The sequence below is a fragment of the Hibiscus syriacus genome, unplaced genomic scaffold (genome assembly GCF_006381635.1).
Source record: "Hibiscus syriacus cultivar Baekdansim isolate YM2019G1 unplaced genomic scaffold, ASM638163v2 tig00112215_pilon, whole genome shotgun sequence".
NCBI classification, from domain to species: domain Eukaryota; kingdom Viridiplantae; phylum Streptophyta; class Magnoliopsida; order Malvales; family Malvaceae; genus Hibiscus; species Hibiscus syriacus.
In genome coordinates this window covers 3,640,377-3,663,863 of record NW_024063268.1, presented here as the reverse complement: position 1 = coordinate 3,663,863, position 23,487 = coordinate 3,640,377, and the positions used below count along the sequence as shown (strand labels likewise).

Here is a 23,487-nt window from a genome sequence, read left to right as displayed (position 1 = left end):
CAAGAAGGAAAGATAAGAGGGTATATGGGTATTTTCCCCATAAAGATTTTTATCTTTCCTTTTGGTGGGGTATAAAACATATGGAGAAGGAAGAGGAAAATAGAAAGAAAAGTCTGGAGACTTAGGAGTTAAGCTAGCTTCTTCTTCTTCTCTTCCCGTGAGATTTATTTCAAAGGTGAGTTCTTGGTAAACTGGTTATTCCTTGATTTTATGATGGGTTTTGATTATTTAGGTATTAAGAAAGCTTAAGGAAGCTTAAAAATAAGTAAACTCAAAGGTGGATGAGTTATGAGAGATTAAGTAAAATGAGTTTTTGAGTGAATTATTGGTAAAGGAGTAAATGGATTTTTAAGTTGAATTTGACTTGTCATCAGTTAAATTAAGAAGTATGAAGTGTTAGAAATGAAATTAAAACATGTTGCAAATTTGATAACATTCTTGATGTCAAGGCATATGATGAGATATGAAAGATAATGACGTTTTATAGAGATATAAAGTGATTTGAGTAAGTGAAGTTAAGTTTAGTTGCATCAAGGGAGTTCAAAAATAGAGGATTTAGATAAGTATTGGTAAATTTCGGTTTTAAAAATGTAACTTCTAGGCTATGAGTATCGGTACTGATTCATTAAGTACCGATACTTCAAGGGTAAAAGAGTGATAATTGGAGTAGGAGTATCGATACTGGTTGAAAAGTATCGATACCATAAGCAAACATTTGATAAGTTATTCAAGGAGTATCGATACCTAAAGGGTAGTATCGATACCAAGGGTATCGATACCATAATAACAAGTATCGATAACGTTTTGAAATAAGGATTCTATAATTGAGAAAGGGTATCGGTACCAAGGTTAGGTATCAATACCATAGTTAGGGAAGTATCAGTACCATACCTTGGGTACCGATACTACTCAAAGTGGAAAAATTGTATTAAGTATTTCTTTTAGCTTGGGTTATTAAGGATCGAATTGTCATACTTAGAATTTTGATATACATATTAAATGTATGATTGTATAGATATCAATCGGAAGCAAGTATTGGATGAGTCAATGAGATAAGATCGATCAGGAAAGAGTCATAAGTGTTCGAATTAACTAGTGAGGTCAGGTGAGTGCATATTAGTATGAAATAGGATTTGATGGAAATTTGACTTGTGATAAGTCTGTTTCTGAAATTTTGAGTATATGATTGTATGAATAAAATAATGATTGCACTATGTGAATATGCCTTGTATGTATTACATGTATGTGACTTGTGTGAATATAAGAGAATAAAACATAAGCTATATGAAAAGATATGAGTTATATAATAACACTATATAATAATATGAGAATATGATATAAGTTATGTGGTATAAATGAACATGAAGTATAAGCTATGTGATGATGGCCTATGTGTTTATATGTTTATGAGAAGATATAAGAATAAGATATGAGCCATATGATATGACCTATGTGATTTCATGAAAAATGACATGAGCTATGTGATAAGAGGCTATGAGATTATATGCCTATATGATATGAATAAGTGAATATGTGACAAACATAATGATAATGCCCATGTTATGTTAAATGAGGCTAGAGGTATAGTTGGCATGCCAAGAGTCGAGATTTATAAGTGGTCTTTTGGGACATATATGTTATATGTGGTCCTTCGGTATAATTTTATATGCCCCTAGTGGGACCTTATACGAGTTATGGTGTCAACATATGTGCACAACCTCTGTGTACTCACATATCTTTAATTCTCAGGAGTATACATGGGAAAATAAAAGAGATAATATAAATAAAAATGTATGTGATGTTATGTGTATTGATTAGTTATATGAAAGGTGTTATATGATGTGTATAAATATTAAAGTATAAGATTAAATGATAAAAGGGATTAATAATAATAAAGTATGATAATGATAGGAATGTTGATGGTGATATGAGGATCTATGTGTATATGTATTTGTTATATGGAATGTGATATGAGTTGGTATATGAAATTGTTGTATTGTTATGTATTTAAGTTTTTATTCTACGTTTTATATGCCTCACTAAGTCATCGACTTAGCGTGTGAGTGTTTCACACGTAGGTTCCGTGAAGCAAAAAGAGGAGCATGTTTAGGCATTATAGGCAAGTCAGGTCAGTTTCTCTTTCGCAAAGATCAGATCAGAAAAGTGTTTGAATAATATGTATTTTGTTATATGGAATGTAGTTGGCATGTAATTAAAGATTTGAATTGTATATGCTATGATAAATTTTGTATAAATTATGTAGTTTTATTGAATATAAGTTGGAAAATTTTCATTATAATATACAAGTAAAAGTTTTGAAAAGTCAATGTGACATCTCGGACTCGTATCCGGTCGGATACGAGTTGGGGGTGTTACGTTTAATGGTAACAGAGCTAAGGTTTAGCCGATTCTAGGCTTAAACCGAATACAAATGAGTTTTAAAATGTGTATATGCCAACACAAAGTGAAAAAAATATGATCTAATAGTGTAAGGAGTATGTTGTCTTGCTAATATAATAAAATTGTTATGTTATATTAGAAGTATAGTAATGAAAGTTTTGAAGTAAGTGAAAGGTGATAGACTTGATGATGGTAGCAATTCACCTGCCCTGGCCAGGTAGGATGAAAAGTTGATACCTCATGAAGTGCCTTGTAAGATCAAATGTTATTCTCAGAAAGTTGAAAACATATTAGAATAGCGTTAGAGGGTCTCTACTATTTTGAATCAGAGAAGTTATATGAATTAGTTTCATTATTACGTGGATAAGATAGAATATGGTGGACAAATGTCACCATAAGAACATTAAAATATCAAATGATATAGTTAGAATTTGTAGAAAAGTTCAAGAATAAGTGCATCGATGACAAGTTTATAAGAAAAATGATGCCAGAGTTTATGAGTTTGAAACAGAGCAATAGTATTATGTATGAGTAAGAGTGTGGGTTTGATAAGTTGAGTAAATTACACTGAGTTAATTTCGACTGAAAAGGATGTATATGATTGGTTTTATTAGGGCTTATGCCCTAGATTGAAAAGATGCTACTGATTAACTGTAATGGTAAAGGTAATAGAGTTGTAAGATTTGAAAAAATATATAAGGTTAAGTTAATCAAGTATGATGTAGATTTAGATATGGTTGTGTATTTTGATAATGTAAATGTTATTTAGTCAAAGATATAAGGATTTGTATATCTGAAGGAAGTTAAGAATGTAGTAGAAAAGTTTGAGATGATAAAAAGAATATGTGTATTGTGATTTGAACAAGGATTTTACAAGAATAAGATTTGTGCAAGTAGGGTTGACTATCAGAGTTATGAAGATGTGATAAAAATGGGTAATCAGAGATAAGTATAAGTGATATGGAAAGAGTATGGGAGTATGAAGGAAAATATATGACCTATGTTACAAGGAGATCTTGATTTCTGAAAGAATAAATAGATAAGAAAATGAAAAGGATGAAGTTTAAAGTATTAAGTATGACAAGGGTTATATCAAGGTGTAGATTATAAGTTTAATACAGAAGTAAGAAAAGTATGTAAGGTTATATAAAGAGATTGTTTGATTTTGTAAAATGTATATCTTAATTATATCTGATGAAGGTTTAAGGTTGTGTTTCATGGTTAAGTAGGTGTAGTCAGGGAGATAGGAAATTATTCATAGGTAGTAAGGAAGTTTAAGATTCAATCGAATGATTATATTCTTTTTGATCAAGTGGTGAAGGACAAGCATGTTATTTTGAAATGATAATGGATTAAAAGTTGAGTTATTATTGTAGGGCATTTAGAGAATGATGAAAGAAATCAACTGACTCATAATCGTGAATAGTAAGGATTGAGATTTATGTCTATGTGATGGGTGATATTATATGGATTTATAAAGGTCGAATGTAGATGAAGAATTGAGTAAGGAAAAAGGTAAGTCTACTAGCGATAAACAAGAAAAAATAAGTAAAGGAAGCAACATGAGAACATTAGAAGATATGTGTAGGCAGTGTTCTTATCGATTTGTGCAGTGAAAATTCGAGGACGAATTTTCTTAAAGAGAGGGAGATTTTTAACATTCCAAAAGTTGAGTTAGTGACCAAAATGAAAGTTTTTGAAACTTAGTGATCAATTTTGGAAAAATTGAAAAGTTCAGGGGTTTAATTGAAATTTCTTTGTGTAGAACTGATTAGTCAAGAAGGAAAGATGAGAGGGTATATGAGTATTTTCCCCATAAAGATTTTTATCTTTCCTTTTGGTGGGGTATAAAACACGTGGAGAAGGAAGAGGAAAATAGAAAAAAAAAGTCTTGAGACTTAGGAGTTCAGCTAGCTTCTTCTTCTTCTCTTCCCGTAAACTTTATTTCAAAGGTAAGTTCTTGGTAAACTGGTTATTCCTTGATTTTTATGATGAGTTTTGATTCTTTGGGTATTAAGAAAGCTTAAGGAAGCTTAAAAATAAGTAAAAACTCAAAGGTGGATGAGTTATGAGAGATTAAGTAAAATGAGTTTTTGAGTGAATTATTGATAAATAATGAGTAAATGGATTTTTAAGTTGAATTTGACTTGTCATCAGTTAAATTAAGAAGTATGAAGTGTTAGAAATGAAATTAAAACATGTTATAAATTTGGTAAGATTCTTGATGTCAAGGCATAGGATGTGATATGGAAGATAATGACGTTTTATAGAGATATAAAGTGATTTAAGTGAAGTTAAGTTTAGTGGCATCAAATGAGTTCAAAATAGAGGATTTAAATGAGTATTGGCAAATTTCGGGTTTAAAAATGTGACTTCTGGGCTATGAGTATCAGTACTGATTCATTAAGTACCGATACTTCAAGGGTAAAAGAGTGATAATTGGAGTAGGGGTATCAATACTAGTTGAACAATATCGATACCATAAGCAAATATTTGATAAGTTATTCAATGAGTGTCGATGCCTAAAGGGTAGTATCGATACCAAGGGCACCGATACTATAAGAACAAGTATCGATATCATTTTGAAATAAGGATTCCAGAATCAAGAAAGGGTATCGGTACCAAGGCTAGGTATCTATACCATAGTTAGGGAAGTATCAATACCATACCTTGGGTACCAATACTACTCAAAGTGGAAAATTGTATTAAGCATTTCTTTTAGCTTGGGTTATTAAGGATCGAATTGTCATACTTAGAATTCTGATATTCATATCAAATGTATAATTGTGTATATATCAATCGAAAGCAAGTACATGATGAGTCAACGAGATAAGATCGATCAGAAAAGAGCTATAAGTGCTCGAATTGACTAGTGAGGCCAGGTGAATACATATTAGTATGAAAGAGGACTTGATGGAAATTTGACTTGCGATAAGTCTGTTCCAGAAATTTTGAGTATATGATTGTATGAATAGAATAATGATTGTACTATGTGAATATGCCTTGTATGTGACTTATGTGAATATAAGAGAATAAAACATAAGCAATATGAAAAGATATGAGTTATATAATAACACTATGTATTAATATGAGAATATGATATAAGCTATGTGGTATAAATGAAAATGAAGTATAAGTTATGTGATGATGGCCTATGTGTTTATATGTTTATGAGAAGATATAAGAATAAGATATGAGCCATATGATATGACCTATGTGATTTCATGAAAAATGACATGAGCTATGTGATAAGAGGCTATGAGATTATATGCCTATATGATATGAATAAGTGAATATATGAAAAACATAATGATAATGCCCATGTTATGTTAAATGAGGCTAGAGGTATAGTTGGCATGCCAAGAGTCGAGATTTATAAGTGGTCCTTTGGGACATATATGTTATATGTGGTCCTTCGGTACAATTTTATATGCCCCTAGTGGGACCTTATACGAGTTGTGGTGTCAACATATGTGCACAACCTCTGTGTACTCACATATCTTTAATTCTCAGGAGTATACATGGGAAAATAAAAGAGATAATATAAATAAAATGTATGTGATGTTATGTGTATTGATTAGTTATATGAAAGGTGTTATATGATGTGTATAAATATTAAAGTATAAGATTAAATGATAAAAGGGATTAATAATAATAAAGTATGATAATGATAGGAATGTTGATGGTGATATGAGGATCTATGTGTATGTATGTATTTGTTATATGGAATGTGATATGAGTTGTTATATGAAATTGTTGTATTGTTATGTATTTAAGTTTTTATTCTACGTTTTATATGCTTCACTAAGTCATCGACTTAGTATGTTACTGTTTCACACGTAGATTCCGTGAAGCAAAAGAGGAGCATGGATAGGCATTATAGGCAAGTCAGGTTAGCTTCTCATTAGCAAAGATCAGATCAGAAAAGTGTTTGAATAATATGTATTTTGTTATATGGAATGTTATTGGCATGTAATTAAAGATTTGAATTGTATACGCTCTGATAAATTTTGTATAAATTATGCAGTTTTATTGAATATAAGTTAGAAAATTTTCATTATAATATACAAGTAAAGGTTTTGAAAAGTCAATGTGAAACCTCAGACTCGTATCCGGGTCGGATACGGGTTGAGGGTGTTACAAGAATTAAATGATGATTGTGCAAAATTCGATATACTATGTTTGAATTAAATTTTGGAACGTTTAGTTATGATTTTGGTTAGCTTGAATTTAAGGTGAAATAGAAAGTGGTCATTTTGAATAAATTGGAAAATTGGGATGACTTCTAAAAGAATTCATTTCAATGGTTGAAATGTGAAATTGGAATTGTCATGTGAAAGTAGTGATGAATATGAATAACAAAGGACTTGAAAGGTCAATATTTATGTTATGAAGTGAAGTTAGTATTCAACTAGTATCGAAAGAATTTTTTGAAATTTTCTCTAACGGAGATAAGAGAAAATACAAGATGATCTATTTCTTGGGGACCATAACCCATTTATATAGCTGACTTAAAAATCAGTTATTGTTTGTAATTATAACTCTATCCCTCGTCAAATTATAAATACTACTTTAATAGTATTTACACATTTATTTACGTGATAATTATAATACCCTATGACTTTATAACATAATTAATCACTTAATTATTCATATTTTATGTTGACATTATACATTATAAATATGTACACATTATTATAGATTTTAATCCAATAAAACATGCAAATCGTTATTTTTTATTTCAAACGATGTCGTTCTCCCTTTGACAGGACATTCTAAACCTTCATTATTCTATGAACTCATTCACCTGTTATTTTTTATGCCACTCTTTTGGTTTTCTTTTTCTTGATGTATCTATTTGTATTTTCGAAAGAAAAAAACACTGTAAATTGTCTTTGATGGCATAGTTAGAAATGCTTTACTGTTTTTTTGTCACTGGAGTTTTGTATCAGTTTAGATTATTTTCAGATATATAATATAAAATAGTCTCGATAAATTTATTACTTCTGAAATTTGAACGAGAAACGAAAGCTTACTCAAATATTAGTAATTATATGTGTAATTTATTCTTTTTAATTTTATGTATTCATTGCATCATGTCAACAAAATGTTAAAAGTCTAACGATAATTAACTCTAAGTTATCGCATCTTAATTGAATAAAAACAGAAGTGACCAAATATTATGTTTTTTTTTTAATTTTAGTGAGGAAAAATATACCAAACTTAAACGAAAGTGATCAATCATATAGTTTACACTTTTATTTTTATAATGTAAAAAATATTTTATATATGATTTAGTGAAAATATTTTTTTAAAATATTATATATGAATTATTAGTTGTTTTTATTTAGATAAAATTTTTAATTTTCTAAAAAAATTAAGAGAAAGAACACTAAAAGTTTATTAAATAATATAAAAAATCATAAAATAAAGGTATTTTATTAAAATAAATAAAAAATAACATAAAAAGACCAAGAACTAAATCAAATTAAATTGAATTGAATGGTTCAAAAAAATCTAAATCTTTTGGTAGAATTGACCAGATCTTATACATGTGAAAAGGTAGAAATTCCAAAATAAACGTGAGATATTGTTGTTTTTAAATGTTATAATGTTAAAAAAATATTCATAATGTTTGGTTATATAGATATTTTGATTCATATATTTTTAGTGTATTTTAATCATTAATATTAGTTTACAAAAAATTAAAATAAAATGATTAAAACTCTAAAATTGAGATTTTTTTTACATTAAAATAAAAAGTTAAAGGTCAAAATACTCTAAAAATAAATAAAGATTAAAATGATTATTCGATAAATATTAAAGTCTTTTTGCCCTAAAATGAAACGTTAGGAGTTAAAATGTTAAAAAAATAGAGACCAAAATGACTATTTCGATAAACGTTGGGATCCTTGATTCGAACAATTACGTTTATAAAGTGTATATCAATAGTTGATAAATATTATAAACAAATATTATCTTGTAATCATTCCAAACTTTAAAGACGTAGGTAGCTACTCAAACTCAAAACCTCAAAGAAAAATAACACTTCCTTTAATCATCGAAACTGTTCAACTTTTGTGAATACGTAAATAATATGGTAAACTAGATCAGATACAATCAAAATTTAAACGTTGTATTATTTATATCACTAAACGTTGAATTTTACTAATTATAGCACCGAATTTTAATTTTTATTTCAATTATACCACTGAACTGTTAAATGATTAAAGACACAATGACATGACTGATAGATTTTTATGTGAATGATAGATGATGGCGTAAATAACTCACTAAAATGACGTCATTTTGATCTGACTATTAATAATTTAAAGGTACAATAATATAAATAAAAATCAAAGTCTAAAATAAAAAATAATTAATATTAAGAAATCGAGATACAGATTCCAACACCAGAAAACCGAGTACCCGGAGCTAAAGAACACCCTAGCCGCCAAAGCCTGCTCATTCTTTGAAAATAAATTCATTTGTTGAATTATTAACAGTTTCTCTCCCAAACGTTACCATTTTGTTCATTCCCCGAGGAAACCCTTGTTGTTCTTTTTGTCAAATAATCCCCGACCCAATTGCCCAACAGGGAGGTAAAAAAAATCTCAAAAAACAATGGGTTCTCTCCATCTTTTTCACAGCCTTTCAGTTTCAGTTTCTACGCCCACTATTCTCCGCCGTCCGTTAAACAAAGGGAGAGTGGCTGCATGTCTGAACGTCGACGTGGAATCACCGAATCGGTTGAAACTAAAGTCGAACGGAATCAAAGACGTGATAGAGGAAGAAGGGAAAGTTATAGTTGGAACTTATGCTAGAGCTCCGCTGGTACTTTCCAGTGGCAAGGGCTGTAAATTGTACGATCCTGAAGGCCGAGAGTTTCTCGATTGTGCAGCTGGGATTGCTGTCAATGCGCTTGGTCATGGGGATCCCGATTGGATCAAGGCGATTACTGACCAGGCTAATGTGCTTACTCATGTTAGTAATGCCTATTATTCAATTCCTCAGGTGAGATGTTTTTTTTATTGGGCTTTACACTTTTTAGGTCTTTTTATTATGGTTAATTTCTGGGGTTTTCTTCTATTTTTAGATGTGTATATATGTTAACTTCCATTTTGTTATTGGATTATTGAATTTAAGACATGCCTGCGTTTTTTCATGAGAACACATAGGCCATTGTCTCTAAAATAGCAAGTAATCCTATCATGAATATTATTATATTGTAAAATTACATTCTTTAATTTTCATTTTGCTGTATTGTAGGAAAAAAATTGCAGAAACACTGCTGAAATATATAGAATTCATTTCATTTCTTCACAACGATATCTATTTTCATGCTATATTGCCTTTTCTTTGTTACTTGGAAATTCTTTTCTTTATCCTGATAAATTAATGGTTTGATGAATATGAAAGAGATACTAAATATAGCTAATAGTTTATGATTTTTAACATATTTATCAGAGGAGTGTATTTTCTTTTTGTAGGTGGAGCTTGCGAAACGTCTGGTAGCTAATTCCTTTGCGGATCGCGTATTTTTCACGAACTCTGGAACAGAAGCAAATGAAGCTGCTATTAAGTTTTCCAGGAAGTTTCAAAGATTTAACCATCCCGATAATGAACAGCCTGACACAAATTTTATCTCCTTTACTAATAGCTTCCATGGTAGGACGATGGGATCCCTTGCTTTGACCAGTAAAGAGCATTATCGTTCACCATTCGAGCCTGTTATGCCTGGAGTTACTTTCCTGGAGTATGGCAACATACAAGCTGTGAAAGATCTTATGAAGCTAGAAAAATTGCTGCTGTATTTGTCGAACCGATTCAAGGTGAAGGTGGAATATACAGTGCAACAAAGAATTTCTGCAGGCTTTGCGTAAGGCATGCGATGATGCTGGATCCCTCTTGGTTTTTGACGAGGTACATTGCTTCTCATCTCTTAGAAACAAGTTTAATTCGGATTTTAGATCATATTGTATAAATGTCATTGATCAGATCTATTTTGTGGCTTGATTTCATGCTTCCTTGTCCTTTTTTGTTATTCTTCCCAAACAACCCAAAGGTCGGATTAGAGTATGCAAAATAAATTTATACATTTCCTAAAAGTATAAATAGTCTGCTTGAAACAAAAATATAAGATACTCTCAGATTACATTGAAGTCGTATATATCTATTAAAATGGGTCAAGACTCGAGATCCAATTTTGACACATTGACTCATTACTTTGGAGCTTTAACCTGGTGGCAATATATTTTGGGAGATAAGTAGTAGTAGTTAATCATATTTTATTCTTCTTAGGTAATAGAGAAATCACCACTAGTTCCCATTTTAAAGCCTTTTCAATTGGTAAAAGTGGTAAAATACTTTTCTTTAAACTGTAAAGAATGATTTCTAGCATGATATTTGCAGACAAAGGAAGATCTTGATTTATGAAAAGTGGAATGATAATTTTGTTTTATTTCGTTTCGTTTATAAACGAATTCATGTTCTCCCAGAAAGAATTCTGACATATGCTATCATTGTTGCAATCACTCCCTATTCTCAGGTTCAATGTGGATTAGGTCGAACCGGTTATCTGTGGGCACATGAAGCATACGGTGTTTTCCCTGATATAATGACGCTTGCCAAGCCTCTTGCAGGAGGTCTTCCAATAGGTGCTGCTTTAGTAACAGAAAGGGTTTCTTCCTCTATTGTCCATGGAGACCATGGAAGTACGTTTGCTGGTTCACCTCTGGTGTGCGCTGCTGCTATTGCTGTTCTAGATAAAATCGCAAATCCTAGCTTATTGTCTAGCGTCTTGAAGAAAGGTCATTACTTCAAAGAACTGTTAACCCAAAAGCTCATAGGAAATCTGCATGTGAAAGAAGTGCGAGGTTATGGTCTTATAATCGGAATAGAGCTGGATGTGTCGGCTTCACCACTCGTCGATGCATGTAGAGAGTCGGGTCTTATAGTATTAACAGCAGGGAAAGGAAATGTGGTGAGACTGGTGCCACCATTGATCATCTCAGAGAAAGAATTGGAACATGCAGCTGAGATTTTACATGAATGTTTACCTGCACTTGATAGCAGTAACTGAGGTCAGGAGAATTGGCTACAGCATTTTCGGAATATCCAAGTGTTTTGTGGGAATTTGAAGATGTAGTGTTGAATAAATAGGACAACCAAACTCCCATAATTATTCAAAATTTTCAACTCAAGCTGTCGTTTTGATCCATGCAATCTGTTTTGTTCAAGGAACATGCTGTAATTTTCTTCCTCATTAGGGAAAAGGAACCATTTCATTAGAATATTAAATGTACAAATAGCACGAATGAAACAATCTTAGTGGTTAAAAGGTATGGTTGATATCTTTAGATGTCCCGGGTTTGAGTATAACGTTTGCAGAGGTGTTTAAACGTTCATTGTCATTGTAAATTATTTGAGAATCTTGTGAACATATTTTTTTTTGAAAGATAAGAGAGGCTTCGTTAAAAACCCATCGTAACTTGATCGAACCAAAGCTCAATCAAGATATAGGAACCCCTTGTAACTTTATCGAACCAAAGCTCAATCAAAACATCGGAAGGGGAAAAGAGTGCCCATACTTTTATTAAAATGCATCAGTTACATACTAGACATCCATACCCAGAACCAACATATGACAAATCAAACCTGAACTAATGACTAAATCACCTTAACAAAACACCAAAGCTAATGCTCATGTAAGGCAGCTCCCACGAGGGCAACTCTGAATCTGGAACGGCACCGCTAGCGAGGGCCAGCACCAGGAGTAGCCCAACACTGACTCATCCAATTCTCAAGGAATGAAAACCAAACCAAACTAATCCAGAGACAACACTATCAATTTGCAGAGGAGAAACATCCCTTGTACGAATTAGCAACAATATTCGAACCAGACCAAGTAATCCCAAGCAACTTCTAAGAGGCGCCAATCCCATACAAAAACTGTACCTGCTTTCACCTCCACTCGCCACGCTACAGCCACCATAACCATGATATTTGCAATCAAATCAAAAAACAGCAGTACAAGCCAATCTGATATGTTGAATGTCAATCAATCCCCCTTTTAACGAGCAAATCCGCTTCCATATCGATGACCCTCGGGATATGTCTGAACGAAAGCCAGTCACCAACAGTGAGCTCCAAGATGTTTCGAACCTCAGACGGAAACATTGGAGTGGTCTTAGAAGGATTCGAGAGCCAATTTAGAGTCACATCCAATGATTAGATTCTTCCTATTAAACCATTCAGATTCCATGAAAATACTAATCCCAATTTTGATAGCAAGCACCTCCATCAGCGTAGCAGAACCTGCTCCAACACCACGGGAGAATGACAGAAGGATTTTACCTTCTTCATCCCGAAGAAAGCCCCGACTCCCCCTAATTTATCTGTTTCCTTGTAAGCCTCGTCGACATTCATTTTCAGCCAGCCGATAGGGGGAGAGCACCAAGCAATGAGGACTGATGTGGAGCAGGGAATAGACAGAGTGTTATCGGCCCTAGGAAGGTCGGCTATGAAGTCATTTATGGAGAATTTTGCTTCTGGATACTTAGCCATACACCAACAAGCAATTCTATACTTTACAAGGAAGATTAGTCGAAGAAAATCCATTTTCATCCCTTTAAACGTGACTTCATTTCTAAACAGCCAGATTGATCATATTACGGCGAAGGAGAGGATTTTCCAAATGCAGTTTCGAGTCTCCTTACCCCCAGAGCATCCTCCGAGACGACAACAAAAGATACAGGATCTTGGGAGAGAATCACAGAGATATTCCACAACGCAAGGAAATGCGACCAGACCTGCCAAGATATGTAACAAGAAAAGAATAAGAGTTCAATCGATTCAGGAAGCAAAGGACAGATTCGATCGACTATACTCCCCCTTTTCAACAATTCGATTTTAACAGGAGCCCGACAATGAAGCACTAACCACACGAAAGATTCAACTCTAGGTGGCGTCATGCCACATCAAACCATCTTTTTCCAATTGAAGCTAGCAGGGGAGAGCAGAGATCTTACTGACTTGATTGAAAAGGAGTTATCAGACGCTCTTCCCCACTTAATCCTTCTCCACAGCCGACCCTTTAAAATTAGTAATTAAGTTATAGAACTAATTCCACTGAGAGGATTCTCAGCCGAAAATTCTTCTCCTTAGCACGATATTTCACTGCCAGTTCAAGCCGTTTCTGAACCCAAAGCTGTTGAAATTGCCCGGTTTGTTAAAGGCTAGAGCAAAGATTCTCAGTAAGAGGTTTTTGAGGGGGTCGGTTCCTAATCCCGGGATCAGACCAGAATTTAACGTTGTTTCCGTCTCCAATTTGATACTTCATATCGTCTCTGAGGCAAGTGCCGACATCATCCGGTTCATGGAACGACTTCAACACACCTTTCCACGTCCAAGAAACTCGTCTGGATACTTCTTAAGGGGGAGAAAATTCGGCAGAGTATTTATTTTTGCATATTACTATCTTTTTTCATAGGCTGTCATTTTCATTACGATATCCATTTTACAAGTAGAACACGGTTCAAAATCGCCAAATTTAGAACTCCCAACCACCGTCAAATCCATTTGGATCGACTTTCAGACCAGAACCAATTTCAAAGACTCGAAGCATACTTTTAATATTCCTAACCTATCTTTCCTCAGCTTCACAAAATATTATCAAGTCATCTGTATATTGAAAATGCGAAACAATTTGTGTATTAGACCACCACCAATAGAGACACCAGTAAACAGACCAAAATTACAAGTCTTTATTAGCATCAAATTTAAAGCTTCAACAACAAGATTGAACGACAACGAGGAGAGACGACCCCTTGCAGGAGACCACGGGACAGCTTTAACTTATTTGTAGGCGAACCGTTCACTATGATTGTAATCTGGGCAGCAGAGATACATTAAAATATCCATTTACATCATCAATCTCTGAAACCCATTTTTTAGGACCCCAATTAGAAAATCTCGGTCAACAATGTCGTAGGTCTTTTGAAAGCCTAATTTGAATATGATTCCTTTAGGGCCAGATTTGACTACGAGTTGATAGTTTCATTAGCAAGTAGTGGGCAATCTAAAATTTGCCAACCAAGGATAAAAGCAAACGGTGATTTTCCTATCAAGCAATCAATAACACTTCGAAGCTTGTTGACTAAAACTTTGTCCAAGATTTTGTAGACCCACTGACAAGGCTGACCGGTCGATCATCCTCTATGAAAGTTGGATTATGATTCTTTGGGATCAGGGTAATGAATGAGAAATTAATGGATCGCTCCCAATTGCGATGATGATAAAAGTTGTTGAGAAATTAGACTATTTCATCCTTGATTAGAGGCCAAAATTTCGTGAAGAAACCATCATTAAATCCATCCGGTCCAAGAGCACTATTACTATCCGAAGAGTTCACGACACCCAAAATCTCTTCCACTGAAAATCGAGTTTTCAGATCACTCGTCTAGAAAAATTCAGCAGCAACTCCAACCTCTAGGGCAGATTGCATTTTGGAAATGACCATAGATAAATGCTTTGACTCCATCAGGATCAAAAATCATATTGGACACATCATCATTGAACCACTTGACTCTAGATTTTTGCAACCAAACATGTTCCTCATTTCTGATTTTTTGTCATAGTTGGCCGCGAAGGTGGTTGATTTCGGTCGCGATATTAGGACTGAGAACCCAACTTTATAACTTCGCTTCCGGTATGCTGATCTTGCCTTCCAATTCAGAGATGGATTTTTTAAATCATGGCTCCTTTCTTTCGACCACGCTTGAATGGCAATTTTAGAAGTGGAAAGAGGCTGCCAATTCCAAGACTTGTATGTTTTCTTCCCTTCACTTATGGCCTGCTTGACCACCTCCTCAAACCAATAATTGAAACATTTGAAAGGTCTAGGGCCCCAATTTTGTCTTGCCTCCTCTAGTAGAATTGCACTATGGTCCATTGAGAAGAAGATCAATGATCCTATATGAAATCTCTGACTAAATTCATGGAGGAGTTCCAAGATAAGCCGATTTTTTTCCTCCAGATGAAGAACAGAATTAAAGTCTCCACCTAAGCATCATGGGATGTTATAGCTGCTTAGGACCGAACGGATCTCCGAGAAGAAACCACCTTTTTTCTCATCTACATTAGGATCATATATATTCATAAAGCCACGTATCAAATTAGTTCCTCTGATCTGGCTGATGATAGTTATGTACTGGTTTGAGATCAGTTTACTCGAGTTTGAAAGAAATTTAGATTTCATATGAAGAGGAGACCACCTTTTTTTATCAAATTGACTCGAATATATTGGAACAATAATTATTTGAAAGAGCTATTTAGTTTTCCTGGCTTCTCTTCAATGGAAGATGCGTGGATATGGTAACGAGATGATATTTGGGTTGTTGATGATGATGATGATGATGTGTTTGAGGACCAAATTGATAAAATTTATAAATGTGATGGATTTGTAGAATTATTTACAATTAAGATCAAATTAATAGAATGGACAAACGTTGAGGATCAAATGTTTTATTATACCAATTAAAACAGTAACATCATTGTTTCCATTAAGGCATTAAGTGATACAATTGAAAGTTGATATAATTTAGTGACAGAATAGTAAAAAGAAAATCATTGTTGAGAAAGAAAAAATCTACTCAAATAGGATAGGGTTCCTCCCTTCATCGATTTCAATCACCAGGAGATGCTTCGGATCCGATCCGTTTGGTCCTTCGGAGTACAGTGTAGGAAGGTAAGCCTTGTAAGCCGGCAAATATCGTGATACGAAATCGCTCACCTGTCGAACATTCCCCCATGCTTCGAGTCAATTAAATAAGCAATATATTCGTATCCAACACTCGCATGTCTGAGTAGCACAAGGCATATAGATAATTTGCTACATGTTATGTTACCCGAGACTCGAGTGCGAGTTTAGACACGAGTGCCTACATTCTAATTTCATGTATTTGGAAGATCTAATCTCAATACACATATCTTAACATTTATCGGATATGAATACCAAACACGAATACTTCACCAAAGATGAAAAATCCGAACAAATGTAATACATTACATAACAGGTAAACGTACCTCCTCGTCGGACATTCCAGGTTTGCCTGCATCCCTCATCGCAATCTCAGCCTGCCCAAAACCATTTGAAGAAGAAAAACAAAATGATAAATTTCATCAATGATTGACAATAAAGGATGGTTTTTCCCCTTAAGGATGAGGTGATTAGTTGATAGGAATGACTTTTAGAATAAGAAACCGAACCTGGAGACGCCACCGGTAGACACAACTTGGGTCCTGAATTTTTATAACAATCCATGCCTTAATGAACTTGTCCCATGCATCATAATATGCTTCCAGATTTTTATTTACGGTTTCCAGCTGTACATGTAAACATCAGCTTGATCTATAACAAATAAAATCGAATGCAGGTATAAGATGCAGCTATTTTTATGTATTTTTAAAGTTTTTTCATGTATTTGGCAAGTCTTGGGAAGATATTATTCTCTTATCCGTATTCAAATATTGCATGTCGAACACGGGTGCTTCATGACAAATAACGAGTTGGAGCAACACAAAACATCTCTAAGTGGTCCTTGAATACTTTTGGAGTTTGGTCCCCTGTTGTTCAAACTCAGGTGCGAATATCGGATATGACACATTTTTTTTCATGTATTTGGAGGGTCGATTGAGAGTCATATCCCATGTATACGTCTCAATGTATATCGAACGGGGATATTTCATGCAAAATGAAGAACTAAAGTAACATAGGTCTAACCTGTGGATCAACAGCTTTAACAACTTCAGTAGGAAGGGGTTTAAATCCCAGCATCCAACCCTCATATAAGATAACCTGAACCCGAATAACACGACTTATTGATTACTTTTCAGACAAATATAAATCCGAAAAGAAAAAAAAAATGTACCCATAATCCCCCAGCTCAGCTCTAGCTGAAGAGTCTCTTACCGTTAATGGTCCTTCAACCTCCGGCCATATCGAAGGGTCGGCTCTGTCACCCTTACCTCTATATGCAGACTGTAAAGAACAACAGTATTATAATGAGAAAAATTCAAAAAAAAAACTCAAGTGAAAAACAATTAAAATCGATAATGTCAGGCTTACTTTATCATATCGAGGAAGTTTCATCTTCATACCTGTATTTAAACAAAATCAACCATAAGATGATGGATAAACAGACAATCATACCGAGGAAGGATGAGTGAAGAGAAGAAAGAATACCTTCTTTAGTCAACTTGCTTAGAGCTGTCAGTGTTTCAACGGAGAATGGAAGATCATGGCTCCCAGCATTTCCACGTAACTGAAACAAGAAATATCGCATGTTAGGGAGACTACCAAAACGAGTATGTGTCAGATATAATTATGTGTCTAATATCAATACATTTAACTTCTTCCTATGTCTTTTATGTATTTTGAAGGTTCATGGAGGGTCATATCTCCTTATTCACGTCCAGACATGAGTCATACACGGATGTTGAACACAAATAGTTCAAAGAAAACGAAACATCGAAGTAGCATAGAAACAAATTATCCCACATTTAAGTAAAAGAAAAGTCAACAGGCACCTCCAAAAGTGCATTTCCCGGGTTCTCTTCCCTAAGTTTGGCCTATCGTCAACGTAAACTGTGTTAGAAACGGATAAGAAAAACTGAAGAAAAGTTCAGCAAATGAATTACTTATTAAATTCCTTTTGCTCCACATTATTACCTGACCATCTGCTGTCAAATAGAAATCGTCAATGGATAATGTTGCAGACTTCCTGCGATTAAGTTGGATTGTCGGTAGTTTCAATTGTTTCTACTTTCTCAGTTTATACTACGAATATGAGTCAAACGAGATATGAATTACTTATTAAATTCCTTTTGCTCTTCTAGCTACCTGCCAGTAATCCTGAAAAGATAATCTAGAGCAAAGACGAGTGTTGTCTTTCCACAACCCTGTGGTGCACTGAAACCAATCTGCATCACAAAGACAATCAACCAAATAGCCAACGTACATTACTCGAAATTGAAATGTTAATATGTGACATTACTCGAATTGAAATGTGACGGCAGAGATGGGTATGTATTAGATATGAGTATGTTCAAATTTTCTAAGGTTTCTTTTTCATGTCTTTCAAGGAACCTTAGCGGATCAGATACGATAGTAATGTACAAATATGCACCAGACATTGATATAGGCACAAAGTCTTCAGCAATAAGAACCTTTTACTATATCCGAATCCTAATGAAAATGGAATCCAAAACAGTACTGAAAATTGTAAAGGGAAATTGAACACAACACACACAACAATCATTTGAAGACATTATCCATACCACTAAGGGAGGAATTTCTTCCTCGTCTTTGAACTTGGACCTGTGTTCTGATATCTGGTCTTCACACCAGAAAAAGACTGGTATGTAATAGTGATAAAACCTTGCCTTCTCGGGAATGGTAAGGTAAAGTTCATTGAGCTGAAACAACCGACAAAGCTTTGATCCATAAAACAACCACTTGTCAATAGATTCCGCCACCTTTTCAGCAGTCAGTCCAACTTTGTCCAAAAGGGGACCAGAGCATATGAAATCATAAAGGTCCTGTACAGCGGAAACTTGTGCAGGTTGTGTGGGAAACGCTGAATATATTGAACCCTCCCTTAATCCTCTACAACTACTGGCATCGTGATTCATGGTGGTATCTTGCAACCATGAGCTGCCACTGCCTGCAGAAAAAATACAAAAACGAAGAGAAGGCAGATTTACTAAACATAAACCACGTTCAACAGCACTGGGGGTTTCGGGATGTATCTGTTCAATTTTTCTAAGATTTTCTATGTATTTTGATGGTTCTTAAAGGATCACATTTTTGTCCGTGTATTGTTTGATTCGAAGAAAAATGAAGAGCTGAACAACATATTAAAAAAACTCTTTTCTGCATAAGATTAGGAACCTTATACATCCAACGTTAGTCATTTGAATGTCTACTTAAAATTTCCAAAATTGGTTTACTATAAGAAAAAAAAACGGCCCCAAAAAATAGGGGCCCCGAATCGAATATATGTATCAATTGTTCCATTAATAATTATAAAAATAGGGGTCCCGAAATCGAATATATCTCAGTTGTTGCCATTAATAAGCATAAAAATAGGGGCCCAAAATCGAGTATATCTATCAGTTGTTGCTATTAAGAAGCATAAAAATAGAGATCCGGGAATCGAATACATCTAAAAAACAGGGCCCTTTATAAGAATTTGCACAGGGCCCTTTATACCTAGCCACGGCCCTGCTACTCCATACTGAAGATTTCAAGTTTTAAAAACCATAAAAACAAGAAAAGAAAGCAATTAACAGTTCATGACAGAGTAAATCTATAAACAGAAGAAACATGTCTAGTTCTCATTATAATATAACATCAGTAGATTAGGTTTTTGCTCCATTTTGTTTTTTCCTAATTACTTGTAAACCATCATTAAATTCCTAACTGAAGCATCCCAAATTATTTTCAATACCCATTAAGAAACAAAAGAAGAAGTTACCAAAAGTTCCAATTTTCTTAATCGTATCCAACCTTTTCAAGTGGCTACCATTTGAACAAGTAGATAAATAGAACATGAACCATAAAAAATAAAAGCTTGTAATAAAATCAATGAGACACACATATACAGAGAGAGATACCTGAAGTAGAGAAATGGGTTGATGGAATAATTGATGTGGCTTGTGAAGAAAGAGAAGGGAAAGCAAGGGAAGGATTAGGATGATGATAACTAAGCAAAGAGGACTTTGCTTTGTGAATTCTTTTAGTATGATTAATATAAACATTTTGGTTTTGAGAATAATGATGGGAAATTCTATTACTAAAATGCAAGGAGGTGGCGTGGCATGGCGTTAGCGTTGTCAAAGCTGCCATTTTTTAATTTCTTCTCTCGGTGGAGAAGAAGGTGGACGTACCAAAGGTAATCGATTGGGATGGGGTTTCGGCATTTTAAGGTTTTTATTAAACCTCTTTTTTTTTCCTATTTATGTTTGGGTAAACTACACTTTTAGTTGTAAACTATTAATTTTATTTTATTTTAGTATCTAAACTTTCATTTATTTTCAAACCATACCTAATGTTTACTTTTTGTTTTATTTTAGTACCGGCTGTATTTTTTATGCGTAAATTACATCCTTCATCACTCAACTATTTTTTTTATTCCTATTTTAGTCATTAAAGTTTAAAAGTTTTCAGTTTAACTACTCAACTTTCAAATTGCTCTTATTTTAATCACTCTAATTTATTTTATCAATAATTTTATGACATGAAGTTTATTATTATTATTTTTATTAATATATATTTAAAATAAAAAAATTAAATTTGAAAGTTAGAGTGATTAAATTAAGAGTAATTTGAAAGTTAAGTAATTAAATTTAAAACATTTAAACTTCAATGAACAAAATAAGAGTGAGAAGATAGTTGAGTGATGAATTTTATAATCTACCCATAAAAAGTGCCATGTACAACGGTTCCGTTAATTTTTTTTACGGCGAGATACCAAAAACGAAATAAAAAAATAAATGTTAAGTATAATTTTGAAACAAATGAAAATTTAGGTACTAAAATGAAATAAAATAGATAATTTAGATACTAAATGTGTAGTTTACCCTATTTTATTTTATCTTCTTGGACTCGTATAGGTAAATTACACAATCACTTAATTATAAATTTAATAATAAATAAATTATTTAATTAAAATATTATTGTAAATAAATTATTTTATTATTAAAACTAAAATAAATATTTCGGAGATTGGAACTCCAGAATGTTGCGTTTTTAGTAAAAATTGTGTTTAATATTTTAGCAAGGAAGGATTATTAGTGGGTGAGATTTTTAAGAGCCAAGTATAAAATGCACGGAGGTGTCGGAGGTGCATCGTAACTCGAATTGTTCAAAGCTATGAAAGGATTTGGCGTGCGTTTGGGAGGATGTAAAACGCCAGATCACTTGGTGATTTGGCCATGTTTGGGACTTTTATTTTTATTTCGATAATTGGTTCACCTATTGCGGTCCTATAATTAATCATGTTACGGTTGCTGGAGCGGACATGCAATGGGTCACGGTTGTTGACATGGCGGATGATATGGGAGAGTGGAAGTGGCACCAGTTTGAACAATATCTTCCCTTGAACGTTCTGCTGTGCATTGCTACGATTAAGGGACCTCAGCTTCCTCTTGGTCCGGCAACTATAGGTTGGAGTCCTCGTGATGATTGTAGCTTCTCGATGAAAACAACCTACGAGGTTCGGGAGAGGAGTAATGGTGGCATTCAGTGTGATGTATGGAGCGTTCTTGCTAAGTTTAAGGGTCTCCAGAAGTTGAAGATGTTCTTATGGCTAGTGTAGTGTGATAGGGTTTTAACCAGTATGAAGAGTAAGTGACGTCACCTAACTATGGATAGTCGTTGTCCTTCTTGTGCTGACCCTATGGAAGATACTAGCCATCTGTTACGTCAGTGTTTAACGACATTGTTTGTTTGGCGTTCAATTGTGAAAACGAAGAGGTTGTAAGATTTCTTAACGATGGATCTGAAAGATTAGATTAGAATGACTATTAGCGACCATCGTGTGTTCGTCGAGAATGTTGAGAGTTGGGATATTCTCTTTAGCGCGATTGTTTGGAACCTATAAATTTTGTGTAATGCAGTGGCCTTTGACAAACCTTTGGAGGATAAACATTTGTTCTTGAGTGAAGTAAACAGTGAATGGAGATCATTGGTCATGCGATGGATAGAGGGGCGACTCGCCCTATCTTCATGAGTCGGGGAAACTCTGAAGTTTTAAGTTGGTGACCACCTCCGACTGGTTGGTTTAAAGTGAACACTAATGGAGCTTGACAGAGGGAAATCAGGCTGGCAACTTGTGGCGAGTGGTTCATGATAGTGCTTGCGCGTGAAGAATGGGTTTTGCTAAGTTTATCGGTTGCTGCTCTGTTCTAGAAACGAAGCTATAGGGCGTTTACATGGGATTTTCATGTGCTTGGGACATCGAAAGTTGGCAAATAAACCTAGAGACTAACAACCTTGAAACGGTCAATTGCATTCAAGGATGGAAAGCTACTAATTACCGATTATTGATTTTGTGACATGTTGTGACCGTGTTACGAAGAGACTGGGTTGTTCAGATTTGTCATGTGCCTCGGACGGGTAACTTGACTGCATATTGTATGGCGACAATGGTGAATATGAGTTGTTGTGTGTTGTGTGTGCTTAATATTGAACGCAAATGATGTGCAAGTATACACAATCACATAAGTAGTACAGTGATGAGTGAGTATTGTATCCACAGAGATTGGTGGGAATTTATAAGTTTAGTCAAAGCAAAGAAATACTTTATCTAAGTATAGTTAAGATGATGATATATACAAATGATTATGCCTAGCAAATGAAATATTTAAGAGTGGAATCAAAATGGTGGTACGATGGGTAGCAAATGGAAATGTCGTGGCAAAGGAAATGTTTATAGTGGCAAAGGAAATGTTTATAGTCTGAATAAGTGAAAATATCAAGGCAATACAAAATGGTAAATACGCAGAATAAATGAAATAACTTGATAATCCTCACATGGGAAGCTTATATGGGAATGAATGGTGGGGAATCACTTAGGAAACTTAAAACTTATCTCTTAAGTTGATTTAGTCTTTTAGTGTCTTACTTGTTCGTCGGAGTTTACTAAAGATGTTCTATGCTATATCTATTCTAAGAACCTAACAGAATAGGACGCCACGACATCTCCTCTCGACCTGAGCAATGACACACTAAACCATTGATTACGCTTTACCCCTCTTAGTCGTTGAAATCCTAGTTTAGTTTCTCTCGAATACTAATGGATTAGGTTCTAGAAATTAACTACAACCCATTGCTTATGCTAACCTTACTTTAGTTTCTCTCGAATACTAAATAGTTAGTGACTACGTTTCTCTCGAACACCTAGTCTTCTACTTAAGAAATGAACACTCTCATGTCACCTACAATCTTAAGAGATTAAGAACTCATAAGCAAAACAAGTAATAAGCAAAAGAAAACATGAATCAACCATTCAAAATAAAGTTTAA

The 23,487-nt window shown here is 34.0% G+C and overlaps 1 protein-coding gene, 1 long non-coding RNA gene and 1 pseudogene across 4 annotated transcripts; 2 read left to right on the top strand and 1 right to left on the bottom strand.

The window, feature by feature from the left end:
- Positions 1 to 655: 655 nt before the first annotated feature.
- Positions 656 to 17,917, top strand: LOC120175796. Its single transcript, XR_005521275.1, has 3 exons — positions 656 to 666; positions 2,695 to 2,700; positions 17,768 to 17,917. It is a non-coding gene; the product is annotated as an uncharacterized LOC120175796 (long non-coding RNA).
- On the bottom strand, positions 6,027 to 20,348 carry LOC120175794 (D-glycerate 3-kinase, chloroplastic-like). Of its 3 annotated transcripts, XM_039182355.1 has the most exons (13): positions 20,077 to 20,348; positions 18,739 to 19,124; positions 18,302 to 18,381; positions 18,131 to 18,182; positions 17,989 to 18,030; positions 17,645 to 17,723; positions 17,528 to 17,559; positions 17,372 to 17,440; positions 17,183 to 17,257; positions 16,669 to 16,785; positions 16,486 to 16,536; positions 16,043 to 16,192; positions 6,027 to 6,042 (listed from the first exon to the last, which is right to left on the bottom strand). In XM_039182355.1, the coding sequence occupies exons 1-12, from the start codon at positions 20,306 to 20,308 to the stop codon at positions 16,049 to 16,051; spliced, it is 1,359 nt and encodes a 452-aa protein (XP_039038286.1). In that variant the 5' UTR covers positions 20,309 to 20,348; the 3' UTR covers positions 6,027 to 6,042; positions 16,043 to 16,048. The 3 variants fall into 3 exon arrangements, with proteins under 3 accessions (XP_039038286.1, XP_039038285.1, XP_039038287.1); XM_039182354.1 differs by lacking the exon at positions 6,027 to 6,042 and having other exon boundaries at positions 15,909 to 16,192; XM_039182356.1 differs by lacking the exons at positions 6,027 to 6,042; positions 16,043 to 16,192 and having other exon boundaries at positions 16,486 to 16,566; positions 16,619 to 16,785.
- Positions 8,945 to 11,495, top strand: LOC120175795 (annotated as a pseudogene).
- Positions 20,349 to 23,487: the final 3,139 nt, after the last annotated feature.